We start from the raw sequence: 20394 nt of genomic DNA on the forward strand, positions 1-20394 counted from the left end.
ATGCTGCTAAAACAGTGCTTCTTCAGAAATCATACACTCAAATCAACCCCTCGATAACTTCTTCAAATGAGCATCCTAAATTACTTATAAAGTAGGATTTCAGTCGAATCTAGCTAACTGTAAATATCGCATCTTTTATATACCGAATGATTTCTCAAAACAGCACAATGTAATGTCTGCTTTGGATTTAGTCTCACATTCTTTGTGATAAATAAATCATCTTTGACAGCCAGCAAAAAAGTCAAAGTTCAGAAAGTAAAAATTTTGAAAGGGATTTGAATTATGGTTTTGCTCACAGGCTGTCATCTGATTCAACTGCAACTCACTGACCACTGTGGCCCCTAGAAAAACCAAATGAAAGAAAACTAAATCAGTTTAGTAGATACCAGCTGACACATCAAGGAGCACATACTAGACAGCATCTGGCTGCAGCCTGCGGCATATTTTCTATAAGGGCCACAAGATCTCCCATTCCTGTCTGCTTTGTATCTCTGTGCCCATACCTGTCAGCTTATCTAACACAGTAGACAAAAACAGCTGAAGCATAGGCCTACCTGTCAATACCTGCAAGCTATTTGCTAGCTCTGGGATAGAGACAGACACATACAAAAAAAAAAAAAAATACAGAGGCAACAGGAAGATTGTGTTCTTACAAATGGTGCAGGTTTTAATGTTGAGGACACTGAAGAAGTCACCTGAATTAATATTCCTTAAAGTAATTAACAAGTACAGGGGCAAGTCAAGTTAGGTGGATATTGTCTACTTCAACTTCCAAAAGCATTCCAAAAAGTTCCTCAAAAGACTTTTCACCAAGCTAAACTACAATTAGGATAAAATGTAAGGTCCTTACATGGATAAAGAGCTACAAGACAGTAGAGGCTAGAAGTAAACAACAGTTTTCACAACTGAAAAACATTAGTTGGAGTCATACTCCCATGGTACTAATTATGCTAAGTGATCTGCAAAAAGGAGGCAAAGTGAGGCATGACACATTCAGCATGCTAGACTGTTACAAACTTAAGGGATACATGACATAAGACAATAAACACAGTTCAATTCCCTCCCTCCTCCTCTCTCAGAATTAAGGCTATTATGCAATTAATATTAGTAAACTTTTAATTTCACAGTATTTAGAAAAGTTTTCACCTTGCTATTCGTACTGTCTGGAAGAAAACATATTCCAGTTGACAAATCTGAAACAAAAGAATGTAGTGTAATCAGTATTTTATTATGTTCTTATGTTATACTACTAAGTGCTAACTGTTCTCTAAGATAGCAAACCGAGCCTCTTGAAGGTCTTGGCATAAAAATAACCCTGAAATATACATGTTATCACAATACCAAAGTTAACATGTTCTTATAACAATGACCTAAAGTATCTGGGAGTAATCAAAAAGGCAGGACTTCATCAGGGCTAGAACTGTAAAAATTATGAAAGACAATTATTGCCTTAAGGATTTCTATAAGGCAGTACAAAAAAGTAAGGAGTTCCAGGTTGCACTAGCAGAAGAAGGAACAAGCGTTCTGTTCCCACTGTATTTCACCTATTGGGCCAATTCTTTTTTTGGATCACTCGTAAGCAGCTTCCATTTGTTGTTGTGTTATATCCACCCATAACCCAATTGCAAGTCCCACAAGACAGAGGACACTTTTAGACATGCACACACAGATTTTAGCAAGAAAGGTTCCTAATTCTTAAATAAAAGATGGGAATAAAAGGCAATTTCCGGACTAGAATCCGAAACCTTGAATAAACAAGTTAAAACCAATTAACTAAATAGGATTAGGCACTATCCAGTCCAAACACTGGGTAGTCCCAGTTCGCCAAAGCATCACGATTTTTGTTGCCATAGTTACTGCCACTTCCTCAAGACTACAATAATAAGTGACTGAAGTCAACGCTTCACTGTTACAAGTGTTTTATAAGTGTTAGAAGTTTTATAAGGACCCATTTATATTACAAATCATAGTACTTTCTATTTGAGTATGTTCTTTATTGAATTATTAATACTTACCTCATGAAAACCTAAGCAAATATTCAGATAAAGCTTAGAAAAGAGTGATGACTATAAGTACATAGTTACTAAGTATATTTACTGAATTTTAAGGAATGAGAAGAATTTAATCACAGGACTGGTAGTAGCAAATAACCCAAACAAGTTTAATATCAATAGCCACACTTTTAAAATAAGTTACAGAGTATTATTTTGCTTCCACTATTCTATTCATACTTAAAAAAAGCATAGTTTTCACAGCAAGTACTCCAAACTACTTTTTTGTACACCATCCCACTAGAAAAGTAAATTTCCAGCTTCTATAACTGCAGTTACAGATCACCTATTACACGCTGGAATACATCAAGAAAAAAGATATTAGTTAAAATATAATATCATAAACTTACATCTACTGAAAGAGAACAGGTAGAAAACAACTTACATACACTTTTACCACAAGTAAAGTTCCTGAAATTAATTCAGTTTCCTACTAGCATTCTAATTACAGTATTTTATAGCACACATTATTTTCACCAGCTTCCTGTCTAGCTTTGTACTTTGGGGAGAAATCTAAGAACATGATGTCAACCACAAGCCTTTTCTGTTTTCAGTTTGTTCAAATCAAAGAGATTCTTTTTCAAAATCCATTTACACTATGCCATAAAACAGTGAAAGGGTCGAGAGAAGACATCCGTACCATAAAAAGCTGATAACACTGAGAATAGGTATATAATTTTTCTCAAATCTTAATACCTTCCAATCGTTGAAGTGGCAATACCTCAAGTAAGGTATCTTGACTGCCATTTGAATGCTCAATGACATTCTGATCTTGCTCTCCGTATATTGAGTGGGATTCTTTCAAACTAGCCGAAGTTGGCTGCAGTTCTTTAACTTGTGTAGCAACTTCCCTAGAAAGAGTTATTTCAATGAAACAGTCACTTGGGGAGACATACAGATCAACACTGGTATACAACATCTCTATATCCAAAGATTTGATAAGTTCTCCAGTTTTAATGCCTTTGTCTCTGGGAAGTCAGCTGTTCCCATTAACATAGATTCTACAGATCGACTACCTGTCATTTTACAATAAAGGAATAAATATCAAGATTACAAGGGCTTCAATTTCACAATCTAAAGTGTGAAACAAATAGTGAAATTTAATGTAACATATGCCTCTCTGCTTTTTTCTGTTTGTTCCTTTCTCTTTCATTTCTGCAAAAAGATGGAGAAGTGTAAGGGCAAAAGGGACTATGCCAGGCAAGTTCCATGATCCATTTGAGAGCAAGTCAAACTCTAGACCCATGCAACAGCTTCCACCATTTAGTAATGCTCTCTAAATTATTTGACTAACACTAGTTATTTCTTAAGAAATAGCAATCACTGAGGCTATAAGGAAGCTAAATTCAATAGAAATTGATGTTCCTTTCTGTATGCAAACTGCACAATACTTACTTGGAACAGATTTAAATCAGTGCAAACTATTATTCACGTACATGACATGAACCAGATACATCAGCTTAATTCTAGATTATGTAATATAAACTAGGTAAATACAAGCCAGATTTAAATAAGTCAATTAATTAATCACACTTCGGAAATTTGTAATTAGCGTGACAACAAAACAAAACATCATAATTTAAAAAACCAAACACTTCTAAAGATACATTCCTGTCATATACATGAAGACCAATTAGTCAACTACACAGCAGAACGCTGTTCATGTAGGGCTGTACAGCCTAAGTGGTAGCATTGCACGGGATGCTTCCACATAGCCCACCGCCATCCCTCTCCAGAAAACATGGAGGAGCTGTTTTAGTAGCAAAAGCTGCCTAGGCTGCCAAACACTATAAGCTAACAGGCTAATGCACAGCTGAGCTCTCCAGTTACTGCCATCAAAAGGCCAGTAGTAGAAGCTGCTGCTGAGGTGGGCAATTCAATTCTGAAGTATTCCATAACTAGTTTATAGTACCTATAATCTACGCACTGGTATATGCGTTTTAGGACAGAATTAGATTTTAACTATGTCACTTACATGTCATCACGAAAGCTGAGGGCAAATCTCTCCATTGGCTCAGGATCTGACTGACTACTATGAGAAGATCCTGATGGAAGTGAATGTTTCCCTTCTAAATAGGATGCACAACTATCAGAGAGCCTGTAAAGGTGAGGAGGAAAAACACACAACAGAATCACTCTAATATGCACCTCTCCTGTTTACCAAAGAATTGGGAAAAAAAATCATGGTGATGGCCACTCATCTCCTATAAGTTCAATTATTTGAATATTTTAGCATCTTCTAGCCAAACTGTATTTACAGGTACATGTATGTACCCAGAATGATCCTCTCCAGCCTTCTGTAGTTCTTTAGAGAAATACCACATTATCATTTTTAGTGGCTGGTGCTGTTCCATTTGGAACACATGCTTCTGGAAAGACAGGGTATAAAAGGCTGATCTTACTTCTTGTTAAGTCACAGGACAACAGTTAAGTGAGAAAAGGTTTCCGATTGTTACTCTTTGCTCTACTCCTTGCTGAACAAATCATTACAAATTGTGTTAAATTTTCGTTTGTATCCATAACACTAGTTCTTACACTTCATTTTGTAAAATGAGCCAGATTCAGGTAAGGTAAATTAACAGTTAAAAGAATTAAGAGAACACACATGTAAAAAAATATATTATTCTCTAGATGACTTCAAACTTGAGTACATTAAGTTGAAGAGTCGCGTTAAAAGAAACCTGATTGTTATCTTATCAGTCTAAAAACTAAACTCCTCTTTTAAAGGGTAATTTTAATAAAAGTATTTATGAGTTATGAATGTAATGCAGATTTTTCACTGATAATACAATCAATCCTATGTTTGCTGATTAGTATGCTACTATTTAGTACATAGTTTTATCATCTACCAAATAATCTGCCAAAAGAATTTTTCCTCTCCAAAGTTAAATGTTTCAAACAAAACAACTGTTTTTTATATTACGAAGTGCTATTAACTGATAGTCTCACCTGTTGTCACAGCCCATTTTACTCCTGGCAACAGTTGAAGCTGCAACAGGTAAGCCAGGGTTTGAGGAAATAGTAACATTTTCAAAAACGACACTTGCACTGCTACTCAGTGAATGGCCCAAGAAGCTTGGAAATGTCTCATCGGCAATATTTCTGAAGTCTTCCATCATCATGCACAAGCTGCTTAAAATAGCACTCTGCTTGGCAACACGATCAGCCCTGGTCCAGCAGCATCTGAGAGTAAGAACAAAACAACTATACAGTTACACAAGTCACAGTAATGCTGTCAGAAATACGTTATTTATACATCACAGCCAATATTCTTTGGCAATCACCCCACTTCACCCACAAACGTGCTTAAAATTACTTCCAGTCCTCTCCCCCCAAGCCTTTTGGGGGCCACAGAGTTTTATAGCCTTCTTGGACTTGCTAAAAAGAGCAGCACTCCTGCAAGCGAGGAGTACCGACGCTGCAAGACGTGCCAACCTATATTTAGCCTGTAAAGCTGCTTGGACCCAGCCAGCCTTCCTCCATTTCCACAGCAGCGAGCACCTGGGGAGCTACGAGCTCCCCGACGCCATCACCTCGGGCCGCTACTTGGCAGGCTACAGCCTAACGCTACCGATCTCAACACGGAAGGGCCGGGCCCTGCTCCCCTCAGCACCCCCCCCCCTCCCCCACCACCCGGGAGCGGCACGACGGCCCCGCCGGGGGAGGCAGCCGCCGACGCAGGCCGGGAAGGGGAGCGGCTCGCAGCCAACTCACCCCTTTCCCCAAAGGGGAGGAGATCGGCCCAGCCCTGCCCTCCCCAGAGCTGCCGCGGCCAAGACCGAGGGGCCGCCGCCCCCCGCCCCGTCCCGCCGCTACTCGCCTGAGGGGAGCACAAGGAGCCGCGGCCCAACCGCCAAAACTTCAAACCGCCGCACGCGCCCTCCCGCGCCCGCTGCCCTGCCCGGCCCGGCCTTGCCCCGCCCACGCCGCTCCGCCGCGCAGCGCCCCGCAAAGGGCGGGCGGGCCCGCACCCGCTCACCCGGCGCGCGGCAGCAGGAAGAGCCCGCCACGCGCTAGAACAACCCTCGGCGCGGAGCGCGTGCGCGGCGCCGCCGCTCACCTCCCAAACTTTCCCGAGCCCGCGCGCGCGCTTCGCCCTGCCGCCCTCACTTCACCTCGCCCCGCCCCGCCCCGCCCCGCCGCCAGCCAATGGGCGGGACCCAGCCAGAGCCGGCGATCGGCTGTTGGGGTACGGCGGGGAGGAGGAAAATGTCTGAGGGGGCGAGAGAGGGGGACGTTGATTGGGCGAGGGGCGCGCGGCACCGCCCAGCCCCTCCCGGCGGTGCCCGGTCGTCTGTTAGGCGGGAGCCTGACGCGAGCGGGGCGGTTGAGGCGGCGGCAGCGGGGGGGGGCTCTCCCGGGAGAACGGCCTCAGAGGCGTGTAGTTTTGCGCTAACGCTGACTGGGGAGGTATTCGGCAAGGGACGATGAAACCGGTTATTTCAGGTATTTGCTTACGGACCGGTGAGGTTTGAATCCCGGTACCGGTGAGTAGCTGGGGGTCTTTCAGGGGAGCGGCGGCGGCCCCTGAGCCACCGCGTCACCGCTGAGGTGTGCCGCCAGGGATGTCTGACCAGCCGGCCCGGCCCTGCTGCCCCGGGCCAGGGCATAGACCTGTGGAAAGGAAAAAGCTTTGGTCGGATTTGCTGATGTGACATTTTTATGTCAGGCCTTGTTTGTATCCCTGACTTTTTTTCCTGTCGTATTGTTGCGATATGAGCCACTTGCGATGGGGTTGAGCAGTGTGCAGTTTATATACAGTACATGGAAAATTTTATTTCAATTTCGAGGCATAAATGACCCACTTTTTTAAGTAGAGGATGAGAAGGCAGCAGATGCCTTCCCAACATACGTGTATGTCGTAGCAGAGTCCCACGACGCAATCCACGAGAGGGCACGGAGTAAATGCACGCAGACCAATATGGTCGTTAAGCAAATCTCCTTTATTCGCGTATCTGAGGGTACATTTATACTATTTCACTACCGTGCACGCTCCGTGTGCGTGTCGTCTTAATCCTAATTGGTTAACATACCTTACATGTACTAATATGATTGGTGAGCATGCTTTGTCCACGCGCCTCTGTATTAGTTCTGATTGGTTTATGCTAACAGGCCATACTATGCTGTCATGACATTCTTCTTGTATCAATCTTGTTTCGACTTCTACATATTTCGCTTGTCTCAGTAGCCAAGGTCCTTGCTCGTCGTTATGATTGGTCAGTTCATCACCACCTACCACCACCCCCTTGGACATGGCTCGTTCAGTACGTGACCATTGTCTCATAGAAACCCCACACGTGTACATGTGTATGACAACTTCAAAAGATCTAAATCAAATTCAGTGTTATTCCAGGACATTTTTACGATGCAATTCTACAGTTGTATTCCTGGTACTGAGATTGCAAAAAGCTAGAATGAGAGTGAAAATTCACACACTCAATGCCATCGTCAGTTCATACTGTGTTCAAATATGTTCAAAACAAAAGCAAACAAACAAACAAACAAAAAAAACAAAAACAAAAAAGCAAAGCCACTTCCTGGCTAGGAAAGACCCAAAAACTAGTCCTGGAAGTTCAAGCTGAGATGTGCGCCAAGCACATAAACAGTATACAGGATAATGCGTATCTTCTTTCAGAAGAAGAAAAGGGACAGTAGCCTTACAAAATGCAAGTAAATTTAAAATACTGTAAGTACCTGCTGTAATCATCCCTTTCTAAGCCCTTCTATAATCTCCCTCCCTCCTAGGAGTTCTGCTGCTTATGTTCAAGGGCCCAGGTCCTGCACTGAAGTACAGTTCACAGTCTTGACTCATGAGAGCAAGAGAGAGGAATAGAGAAGGAAGCATGAGTTTGAGGAAGCGGAGGTGGGCAGTCAAGGATATGGAGTGAAATGTTCTGGTTTGGAGAGACATCAATGCAAAATGGCAGGCAGGAGGAAAGGCAAGCATCAGCCACAAAACCAGCCTAAATTCATTTGTTGAAGTCAAAGTACTTGGCCAGTCCATTGGAAATGTGACTTGTTTGCACTGAAACTGTAACAACGTGTTTCCATTAGTAAGAAGTGTGACTGGAATTAGTCAGGATATGTAATAATAATACACGTTCAACAGAGGAAAATAATGTGACCACGCTGAATTAACTATAAACAAATGCATTAAAAGCTGCAAAAAGTTATTTACTTTATTATTACCATAACTGGTTATGCTGGGCTCCACAAGAATAACAGAAGCAAATTTTAAGAAAAAAAATGCAAGCAAGAGTATTTCCCTTAGATCTGGCTTATCAAGGATAGTTACATGTAAAGAATTATCTTTTAATATATTTTACACTACTTTTTGTTACACTGCAGTTATCGAGGCATACCTGACAAGGCACTGTAGGGTCTCACAGCACAAACTTTTAGCATTGGGAAACAGCAGCGTATCTAGACACTGCCAACTTGCTTTTCTTGATGGCTGCTTAGGAAGGAGCCGTATTTTTTTTCCTGTTACAAGTAGAAGTGCAGTAAGAAAAAGATAACTGCTGTATTGAAGGGAATGACCTTTTAAAGGGTTAAGACAGAAATTCTGCAAGTGGCTTAAACCTTCAAAAGTATATTCTGCTGCTTGCATATCCAGAAACAGTTTGTTCTGGTTTAGAAATGAATCCTAGTATAATAGTTTTGATATCTTTAATAGTTTTGATCTTTTTTTTTCTTAATGACTCATTTTTCCACAGAGAAATAGTTACTTTCTACCACCATTTAAACCTTATTTTTTAATTATGTAAGATTTCTGTTGTTTACCATACAAAGTATGGCATGGTTCTCTAAAAGTTAACTTCTTGGTACTGCTTTTACTAAACTTTTTTCCCCCCACAGTTCTGTTCCTGTTGGCTGAAAATTATCAGCAGCCTCCCTCCACACACCGTCAGCAAGCGCTCCTTAACACGTTACCTCTCAGGTTTTTTAGTAAATTAAAACTAGATTCCTCAGGGATAGATCAAGAAACAAATGTGGTGTATCTGAGCAAAAATGTAGCATCTGAGCAAATAAAGTTTTCAGGATACAAGTAAAACTCACGAGCACTTGCTGTGGTTTTGGAAGAATGCAGGCTGCCCTCTCCTTATACTAGTGGTCTAGTCCAGGAAGTAGCGTGAGTCCATTTTGAAGCACACTGAAATACACTATTACACTTTAGGTTTCTGCTGCACAGAACCCACCTTTATCCTTCCTCCCCCCTAAGATCTGCTGAACAAGCTCAGCAACTAGATCCTGTACAGTAACGCTAGGCCCTAACACCACCATGTAGGAATCGTCCAGTTTTATCCTCCCGCCTGTCTCACACCAGCCAAAGCTTGAGTCAATGCCAGCATGCAATGTTGTTCCTGTGCCGACACACTAAAACAGGAAGCTTTTAAGTCAGTACTATTTCTTCAAAACGGCCTAAGTGAATTATTCAATCACTGGAAAACAATTTTGAGGTAATTTGAAATCCAACAACTCTAGTACACCCACGAGAAAAGTCAGAGCACACCCTGTGGCAGAAAAATGTAATACGCAACTGTGCATCCCGAATGGCACATGACTTCACAAAAGCAAAGCTATGAGAATGGACACCTGAGTCTGTTTTTTTTTTAAAAAAAAAAGCCTATTACAAGAAAAAGCATACTAATACAGACCTTTTAGAATAAGTTTATTAGTCAACCACAGTTATAAAATTTAAATATTTATACAGCAAGATGGAAAATTCTTAAGTAACCAAACACTCCAAACTATTTTGCTGCAGTATACACAGGAATGGTTTTGTTTCTTTTGAGTTGATCCAATATCATCCTTTAGTTACTTAACTTCTTGCAGGCATGTTTCATTTTGAGAATGTATTTCACATTTGTCAGTGCAATATACAAAAAGAAAAAAATCTAAAGACCATACTGAACTGATTCCAAAAATAAAAGAAAAAAAAAAAAAGAAAAAAGGACAGGCACATTGAAGTCAGCTACTCCATAAATAGCTCATGGTTAATACTGTTCGTATGTGTTGCCATAGTTCAAAGGGTACAGATTAAAATGTTTCTTTGATACACAAACATAAATAACGTGTCCCAAATGTTATAGTTTGTTTTGCAAAACATGCATGAAGTCCCCAATTTTTTTAAAATCTCCTGTATGAGAGAAGAAATACAAAGGCAGCCAGAAATGGAAGCATTCACAAACACCAGAATAAGGCCCTTCAGAGTTTATTTAAAGTAACATGTTAAACCCCTTCATTCTCAGGTAATAGATTAAGAGGCCGAGATACACATCGTCTGCGAGGGTGAGGATACTGGAGGCTGGCAGTGTCAGCATCGCAAGAGTGCTCTATCAGAGGAGGAGGAGGAAGGAGCTGGGCATGACTGGACCATCTCGATCCAGCCCGTGGGGAATCCAGAGGGGGAAAGAAATACCTGAAACAATTAATAAAGGAACAAAACACCAAAACAAAACAAAACAAAACAAAAAAAAACAAACAACAAAACAAGAAAAAGAGAAAGGTAGTAAATACAAGGAGAACCAAAGGGGAGAAAAGACATGCTGGAAAAAAAAAAAAAGGCTTTAGTATATCCATGCCAAAACCAATAGAACATAATAGCAGAAATCAAGGCTTGTAATTCAAATGAAGACAAATCTGGAAACTTCTTTAAAGGAAAAAAATAGTCTTTTCCACTGAAATTCATAGAAAAGAATACCATAATAATCATCCTAGTACACATTTTTACAAAAGAACAGATTGCTTTGGAAATCAAAAGGATGTTGTAGCACAGCTATTAACAGGCTTTCATTCTCCCAGAATTCCTGGAATTTGCTAACAGAGCTTTTAGTAACGCTTCATTTGCGACACAAGAGATACCTTAAATATTACGTAAGTACATTTTCTGCATACGCATCTAATTCAGATTAACTTCACAGCACTTTTCTAGAATAGACGTAAAAACATCGTTTTTACAATACTTAAAATTTAATAATATACATTTACAGAGAATAACTCTCAATGAAATACAGTCTTTGTATGTATTTACATACTTCTGCAAAATTCTCAGAGTAAATTTAAGATTCCTCGTGAATGCAAGACTCAGAATTATGCCATTTCATGGAATTTTTCTGCTGTTTTTATCAGAACTTACCCGTAATACTTGTGCATTTTAGAATAACTATATTAGAGGCCTACAGATGTTTTCCGTCTTATTTACAGTTCTGTGGACTTACATAAGCAAACAGCTAGCTATACGACTAGTGAAATTATGGGACAATTCACAACAAGCTGTATTTTGGTTTCAACCTTTGTACGGCTGAAGTGTTTGCGTTTTTTAGGATACGATGCTCGGAGAATTTTAGTTACTCCATGGAATTACTACCATAGGAATGTACAAGTACATATCAGGAAAAGTACTTCTCTTAGGATGAAGAAAGTATGACAGTACTTACAAAATGTTTATTTGAAGTCATACTAAGTTATAAATGAAGCAATACCAAACTATTAAAAAGCTACCATCTGTACAATTGTCAAAACACAGTTTTCTTATTCCTTTAAAACTAACAGTTTCATATATTACAAAGCAGTTACAAACTTGTGATGTTTAGGAATCTTAATCAAATGCTGGACACTATGAATTGCAAAACAAATTAGTTATAAAAACAATTTTAATGAAAATTATTTTCATGGTCACTTCCCTCCACCCATCCCAATCAAGGACAAAAACTGTCATTTTTACTCATAAACTAGTCTTTTGACAAGCTTTCCAAAAAACTGTTTTGTTGGAAGTTTTGGGGTTTGGGTTGTTTATCTGTGGATTTTTTTCCAAACAAGAAGCCTCTCCAAATATATTTTCTATCAGGAGTTCCAACAGTATCAAATTGTGCGGGCTAGTACAAAAAACGTACACAATGTGTTTTAAGAATGCTTTTTGAATAGCATTTAGTAGTTAGCAGGCTGCTGGTGTCTTGGGAGAGGTCAAACGGCGTTGGGGAGGGGAAAAAGGAGTTCGTTTTCCATTCCTGTGTGCATGCAACAAGCAGCAAAACACCAAAGTTACTCCAGTTAGCTTGGTATCAGCTCTGCTTTCTGTTAAAAAGGACATAATACAAACGGAGAATGGAAATTGTATCACAAATCTAGACACATAATTACATCAACATAACAATATAGCCCTACTGACTTATTTTCCAACAATCTACATCATCTGTTCTGAAACTATTTTGATTACAAATCCAGTTTGGTGATTGTGCTTCAACAAAGTTTTCCAGATCTGCCTTTGCTTTATCTAAGTGTTTAAATGTACAGACACTGAAACATAGCATCTACAGTCACAGACAAAATAAATTCTGTGTAGCATACAAATTTAGTCAAATATCAGTACACAAATCTTCATTATAACTGTTAATACACTAAAAAAAGTTAGCGACTGTGCTTAATGCAATTCAAGCCAATGTGATTACAGAAGAAAACATGTAGTTAAGTACATCTTTTTTTATAGTAAGGATCAATCCTAGGACAAGACACCATATATTTTGAAATTCCACAGTAACAAACTTAATTCTGTAACAAAAAGTTAATTCCAAATTGAAGCCAAGAATCATTTATTTAAAAAAAAAAAACAAAACGCAACAACACTTTCAAAATACAGAGCAATGGAGAGAGTCTAAAATAATGCTAGAAGTTTCAGTGTCACAATGGCTTCCTACAAACTCCAGGGAGGGGAGAACCACCAATAGGGGGTAGGGTAGCTGTCTTGCTAGCAGCAGCAGAGTCTTAGACAAGGAGACTATGAAACCACACCCTATGCTAAAGAGGTATAAAATGGCCTGTATGTCCCTATAGGAGCCCAAGCAAATACAGTTTTATAGCTCTGGATATCACATTTCCAAGACAGGACTGCATTTCAGCATTTTTTGCTACACTAAGTAGCACCTGGAACCAGATGGCCAATATCATTTTGGCTTCCTTTCTGGCTGGAGACTTGGCCCCTTACCACCTCTTGCTCTCCCATTTATCTTGGGAGGAAAATGTGAAAGCCCTTCTCTGTTCAAGGCAGCTAGGGATCTGGAAGCCAGAACTGCCACTCAGGATTGACTACTCTCCAAAAGCAAACTGTCATAGTACTGTACAGATGAGCATTTTAAACTGAAGAAAAAGCCGTATTAGTAGCTGCACATGGATGACAATGGAGGCTATCCCAAGGCATCCCAAAAAAAATAAAGGTGGCCACAAAACTTGGAAGCTGCTGCTATGGGATTTGGCCACAGCTAGTCCTTACATAGGACACATCCTGTAAAGTTGATTGTACACGCTCCACTGTACAAATGCAGGGCTCAGTGTATTTCTAGATTTTGGTGCGCCCAAATTAAAATGGTTTTCAGAAGAGGCAGTTAAATTTACCTACTAAACAGCAATTATTACAGAATAAAAATGAAACAGAGACAGCAAATTAATCTGCAATAAGTATGCCCTATGAGGAAGATAAAAAACCCAAAATTTTTATTCAGCTGATGTTACACCTGCAAAAATGCAAGTAAACTAACGGTAGTGTAAGATTGTTGAAACCATACATTATGAAGTATCTTTTCCTCCTCCTTTTCTGCTACATTATCCCAGTGAAAAACAGAATTTGTTGCTGGTATTTTTGCTTCACTTTTAAACATGCATCTAAAACAAAAGGGCAGTTACACAGCAGCATGACAAAGTTTCTCCTTGTTTGAAACTATTTCAGAAAAGTTAATTTTTGATAATGTAAACGGACTGAAAGTGAAAATAGTTGTTTACATTGCTTATTTATACAGAATGATTCAGTATGGCTTATGGTTTTGGCCATTTTCCTCTTAACCCTGGCATAACACACACCATCACCAAGCAAAACTAGAAGAGCCTGTGGAAGTATTCATGCAATAAATGACATTCCACTTTAAAAAAAAATTTCTAAAACAAACATGAAAGCTAAGTGAAATTAAGAAGATTCAGAGAGGAGACTTTTACTGAAATTTCAGTCTCTACTAATTAACCTACCTGCTGGCAGATGATCCATTTAGTGAGTTCTGTAGGCTTGTATTGGCTGAACCTAGAGAGGCATTAAAAATTCCCTGCTGAGAGCTACCGTTCACTGGACTCCCATTACCTTTCAGTATACCAGTACACTTCCAGTTGTCCATGTAATTAGCTGCAAATATAGATATATAAAAACTGTTGGTTTCTCTTCTGAAGCTCAGCTTTTGATACAGCTATGATGTTTCAACTGCTACGCACCTGGTGTGAATTAGAATTGTGCTTCCAATATATATACCTAAAACTATACCAATAGATAAATTTCAAACAGCTGAGGATCTGACCTTTTAGCTGTCTGACATTCTCTGCCTATCCACGAGTTAAAACTCAGTTTTGCTCAGTAGCAAGAATGAGTTTCCTTTATTAAAATACTGAGAAACAAATGAGAAAGGATGAGGAAACTGCCACTGTTTTTTTGTTGTTGCTTTCTGGGAATTTAGACAGGAAAAAAGCCATTTTGCCTGAACACTGTGACTGAACGTAATTTTCTGGTTTTAGCAGCAGGCAAAGATCGTAATGCAGTACATACGTCAATTTTAAAAATGACAACTTTACACAGCTCTAATCTGGTGAAACAACTTGAGGGTACAGTAACAACTATTCAGAGCAGCCTAAATCATGTAAATGTTCCAGCACAGAAAGTTACTTCCTTTTTCTGAAATGTAAATAGAAATATAAAAATCTATCATTCACAAATCTAAAATGAACTTTTACTCCAAAATTATTTTTTGAGTAAAATTTCTCAAGTATATTCAGCATACTACAAAGCTAATGTATTTCAGGTGGGTGACCTTACCCTTCCAGAGCCTAACGCAGCCATCATCACCAGAGGAGGCAAGCACTGTGCCTGTAATATTCCAGCTCACTCGCCACACCTGGGAGTTGTGATTATCAAACTGTGCCACAATATGAATTTCAAATTTTGTTAATCCTCCAGATGAAGTCAATTCTTTCCTGTTTAAGAGAAAAGTGACAGTTTTGCACACAACTGTTCAAAGGCCTGGGCTTGAACACTATGACAAAGAGGACTGCATCTTTCAAGGAGTTTATATAACAATTGTTACTAAATTAGGAGTATTAAGAGATATTCAGACAAAATTATAGACTTGCTCACAATCTTGTCGTCTTAAAAAATCAGGCTGCTCAAAAACAATCCTGCATACACCAAGTTACTACTTTTGCTTCGCATAAGACTATACAGTACGCACCACATCATACCGAACCATCTTCCTTTTAAGCTCACCTTAGAGGTTTTAGTGTGAAAATTCGTACATCTTTGGTTGCTACAGCTAAAATGTGGAAAGATCTTCCCAGATTTGGAGCAAATGCAATATCATGTACAGGATCTGTGACTGTCATCAGAGCTTCTGCTTTTGCATATTTCCTGTACAGCACAAGACATTAACCTTTAGTGCCATCAAAATTGCCAGTGATGCAAATTATGTAAACAAGACATAGCGTAACAGGGAAAAAGAGGTTAGTATACATGAGGAGACTTGCAAAAATAAAAATATTTTCGTAACATAAAGTTAATTGTAAGTAATAATTACAAGCCGATTTCTTCACAAATTTAATGCATCAGATACAGTAGCTACTAACAACAGTATGCTAAATCATACAACAAAGCAAGGATTCCAGTACAAAGAACATTTTTGTCTACAGTTGGAAGAGGGAAATAAAGAGCTTCTTCCATTCACACATCTAAAGGGAATTTGTATCTCAGTAACTTACGAAATTTTCTGTGCTTCTAAGCAGACTGCTATCTGCCTCCTTCGCTGTGTGATAAACATGTATTCCATTTTCTGTTTACCATCAGATAAGTTACAACAACTTTTCTTTATTGTTAATACACAGAGAACATTGTCTGAAGCCAGACATAAATCCACAAAACACCTCGGCTCCATTCACACAGCAATCACCCTGAATGAAACACAAGTCCTCTGTCATCATTTAATTGAAAGTGATTGTGCACACACTTCCTGGCCTTTTCTGGTTCCGAATTCTGAACTGTACAAACTGAACTTTCACAGAACGCTGGTAATTCACATGACTTTCTGTCATTATAAACAAGCTTTTAAAAGAATTTTTAAGGTTGCCTTGAACAAAACAGTGCCTAGTGAAACACAATTCAAATTTCAATTTTGCCCTATTCCTTGTGCAAAATTAAGCACATGAATTAGTAGAAGCAGAAACAACAATTCTCCCTTTAAAATGCTGGTAGGAACACTGGCACTTCTGCACTGAGATGGAACAAAATTATCAGTATCACATCTGTTAAAATCAGTTAACATTCTCAGGTCTCCCTCTCCTTTCCCATCCAATGGCTCAGAGACAGAAATAAGCTATAATTATTTACTACTCCACTCCACCTCTAATGACAGGAATAAAATAAAAGGCCATATATTACAACCTACTTTAAGATCCCACAAATGTTATATATTGTCATTTAGCATACCTGGTATTTTCATTATATTCGTAAATTTGAACCTTAGCCAATATATTTGGACTGTTGTCATCACTTCCTACAGCTATCATTGGAGAATGTGCTCGAGAGCTAAAAGGTGAAAACAAATACTGTTACATTTACAAATGATTTCACAGAAAGTACGCCAAGCCATTTTTAAATTTCAGACACATTATATATAAAGGAAACAAAACAATAACAATAAAAAAAATCACAAGAGGAAAAGAAAAATCACAAGGAAACGTGAGTAAGTGCTATTCACAGTTACCGGTACAATCTCCATTTTGTTGTTTTGAATGCCCACTTTATACACCCACTAAGGAGAAATCATTAAGGAATATTATTTGGCAATTCAAGATGATGCTCTCAGAGAGTAGGATTGATTTTATATATGCACCTGCAGTCAAGTATTTGCCACAAGTTTCATGGCAGAGTCTGCATTCTTTGCAGTACTTTTAACGATTGATTTAGTGGGATTTCATTCAGGTTTTGGAAGGTAGATTACAAAAGCTAAATGTAGACGCGTTCTAGTCTTTAAATCAGCTTTTAACCCCATCCCATGCGTTAGAGAGAAAGCCTGTATTCTGAACCTTCAGCACAGACTACTACTAATGAAAAGAAAAATAACTGGATCAGCAAGACATGGACCACTGTGTCTATGGGGAAAGCCATCAAGTGCTTCTGGACAAACAGAATCCAAAGCAGTTCAGCCCTGAATGGTTTTTCCCTCTCTGTTATTGCTGAGGGAGGATGTGAGATGGGAAACAAAGGAGAACCTCTGCTTGTATGTGTTCTTCTGAGCAGGGACTACCCAACTATCAAACTCCTCTCTGATTGCTTCCTGTTCAAGAAGGTTAAGTATATCATTGAGCCCCTGAGGATATAACTACAAGAACAACTCTTAGGCTTTGTATTTGTGGTAGCAAGACTCTTGTGGTTCCTGATACACTGTCACACCAGCAAGGGTGTGTGTCCTTGTTAGAGTTGCCAAAATTATTACCTTTTGCAACACCTTTCTTAAGGAAAGAAGAAAGAGACAGGAATTGTCCCTTTATAAACAATTTGTCCCATTAAAACCTCAGTTAAGTTTTGTGGGATAAATAAAGAGCACTCTGTAGCTCTTTAGCTCATTACCTGCTGAAAATAATTAAGCTGGGTATATTTACTCACAGAGCACAGGAGGACTTTTTGTAACACTTCTCTGGCTCTGCCAAACTTGCTTTATTAAAAGAAATGTTAGCAGCTTTCTTTCAGATCTGAGTAATGTACACTCCATCTTCTCCATGCATGTTTTATGATTTATTCTACAAAATTTCAGAACTCTTTGGCTCTTCTGCTTAAGCAGTCACAAAGCAAAACCTACAGTTTTAATAACATACCTTGAAGGATTCCAAGAAATACAACTGCAGCTCAGCTTACATGAGATTTCATGCTGCAGTGACCACTGACTGAGATTCATCACATCTGGAGCTTCATAAATCCTTACAACTCCATCTGCTGAACAGGTTGCTAACATAAGACCCATATGCTTGGGAGCAAACTTCACATCTGTAACAGACGTCCTACTGTCTACTAGAGTGGTCCTCTTTACCTGTAAAGAGAGGCAGAAATTCTTGAAGGAAATACTAGAAATTTCCACGAAAAATTTATACCCTAAGGAAGGCTAATGAAAGCCTGACAACACCGTTTCATAGGATCATTACCTCTTCCATCAAGAACTAAAAAAAAAATAAACACCACAAAAAAAAAAATCTTTATACACCAATGAATTGGAGAAATGACAAATCACTGCGCTGATGCAATTTCAAGCATCAAGAGATACACTCACAGTGGTACCAAAGTTCTGATACCAAAAAGCGTTGCTTAGATTATGCTTTTCAGAAAAAAAAAAACCCTACATAACGTAAGCATAAAATACAAGAGTATTGGCCACAGGTAGTTTGAAGCTGTCCTCTTCATTCATTCTGGTGACAATACTAACTGCGACGCCTAGCAACGCTGCTTTCTAATTTCAGTGCTGCTGAAGTTTACCATGAAGCATTTTCCAACAGAAGCATCAAAACAAGTATTTCTGATAAGGGAACGGGTGAATACAGCAGACATTTGACAGGAAGATTAGCTAGAGTGAAGAGGAAAAAATTGTAAACGTTTGTTTTTCAAGTTGTCTCCTCTCCTGCCAAGAAAGTGTGAGTTTGAGCTGAGAACTATGCATCACAATTGCCTCCTGCACTCAGAAGTCAGCTTTCATACCCCACTGGGTACCAAAGGTCCTGACAACCCAACTCCTCACAATTATGTGTTTTAATGTTAGAAAACTTTAGCAGAAAGTAGAAAACTATTTTAGCAACTTAAAATAAAACATTAGTGGCAGGAATACTATACTGAGTTATATAAGATTACACATGAAGAATAGCTTCAAAACAATGTGTTTAGATCTAAAATTCCCTTGATGAAATGCTACCCAGAAAATCCACTTCTGAGCAAACTATTTCCCCCCCCAAAACCTGATCTATTGTTTGAAAGATGAAAAAGAACAGCACGAGACAGTTTCAAATGACCTTCTGTCACAGAAGGAAAACCCCACAACTTTAATTCTATTGTAGATGGGAATTCATGTCTGCCAAGTTGTTCGCCAGGGAACATCTGATTAAGAAACACCAGCGATAGGGACACTAATTGGCCTGAATGCTGCCATTTAGTTGTTTGCCCCAAATGCTGTAAAAACACTTCCTCTATATTGGAATATTGCCACAAATTAACAAAACATAGACAAAATCAGTAACACTTTATATTAATAGAAGGAAACAGGGTGCTTTCTCTGTTTCAGAAATAGAATATACATTGCAAAACCAGAAATGTCCAATAACTTGGTATTTAGAACAATTTTCATGTTCAGTCTTCTGTTTAATTCTGGAAGTTAAACAGTTTAAAGCTTCAGCCCATTATAATAAGCAAACAAATCAATGACGCACAGTAAGTCTGTTTATATGAGAACACATAGAAACTGTAATTAATATGCTGAAGTCTCACCCAGTGACTCTGGCCTCGGAGTTTATCATTTGACTCTCCCACTATTTCTTCCCATACAGCTGCTGTTCTGTCAAAAGAGCAGGAAGCCAGGACCTGCCCAAATTCAGGATGAGCCCATGTCACACGCCACACAGATCCACTATGTGTCTGCAAGATAACACCAAAACACTCTAGAGTCCAAGCGATCATGCATTTTCATTACTCTCTGCAGAAGCAGAAGTAAATTCTAAGAAGCAGTAAGACTATTCCTCTGAAACCTATGCTCTTTGGTAAAGCTCAAAGTTACGCAGCAGCTGTTGCATTTGTTTATACCTGTAAGCACTGCAAACTTCTGTTGCTATTAGTTAATGGTTAAAAAGCAATTATTACAAGTGTATTTCAAGGCATTATTTATCACTCCTTTAAACCATAAGTTCCAAGCCAAGATTCTGCCTTGACACAAAGTACAGCTTTGTTTTCAATTTTCAGCCATTACCATGCTCACTTCTAGTTTGCCTGTACTTTTCCGAAGCATATGCAGAGATTTACTTATCTTGTCCTTTTTTACATGAAACTCCTCTTTCATACCTAGTCAACATAATGCTTCTATTTTTTTAGAGAAGGGGAATTCAAAAGCTTCGCTTGCATTTCCATTTACAGAGATTACTGTATTGTGGTCCTATTAAACACAAGTTTAAGGACAATTAAGAACCTCAATGCACTAATTATCCTGATGAACCAGAGTCTCTATATGACACAGTTCTCAAAAAAGTTTTGGGGGAAAAGAAAAAAAAAAAAAAAAGAGGTCAGATGTTGTAA

General features: G+C 38.9%; 1 protein-coding gene across 1 annotated transcript in view; it reads right to left on the bottom strand.

Moving 5' to 3' along the window:
• Positions 1-20394, bottom strand: part of CEP192 (centrosomal protein 192) — a 94361-nt gene that overhangs the window by 71352 nt on the left and 2615 nt on the right. The window contains exons 3-14 of the mRNA XM_068397189.1: positions 19597-19743; positions 17946-18157; positions 16558-16656; positions 15346-15486; positions 14899-15056; positions 14067-14217; positions 10290-10473; positions 9251-9428; positions 8414-8534; positions 5001-5234; positions 4027-4149; positions 2773-2902 (exon numbers count right to left, since the gene is read on the bottom strand). Of these exons, the coding sequence (XP_068253290.1) occupies positions 2773-2902; positions 4027-4149; positions 5001-5234; positions 8414-8534; positions 9251-9428; positions 10290-10473; positions 14067-14217; positions 14899-15056; positions 15346-15486; positions 16558-16656; positions 17946-18157; positions 19597-19743 (1878 nt within the window). The remainder of the gene's footprint in view (positions 1-2772; positions 2903-4026; positions 4150-5000; positions 5235-8413; positions 8535-9250; positions 9429-10289; positions 10474-14066; positions 14218-14898; positions 15057-15345; positions 15487-16557; positions 16657-17945; positions 18158-19596; positions 19744-20394) is intronic.

Source organism: Nyctibius grandis, chromosome 3 (assembly GCF_013368605.1).
Source record: "Nyctibius grandis isolate bNycGra1 chromosome 3, bNycGra1.pri, whole genome shotgun sequence".
NCBI classification, from domain to species: domain Eukaryota; kingdom Metazoa; phylum Chordata; class Aves; order Nyctibiiformes; family Nyctibiidae; genus Nyctibius; species Nyctibius grandis.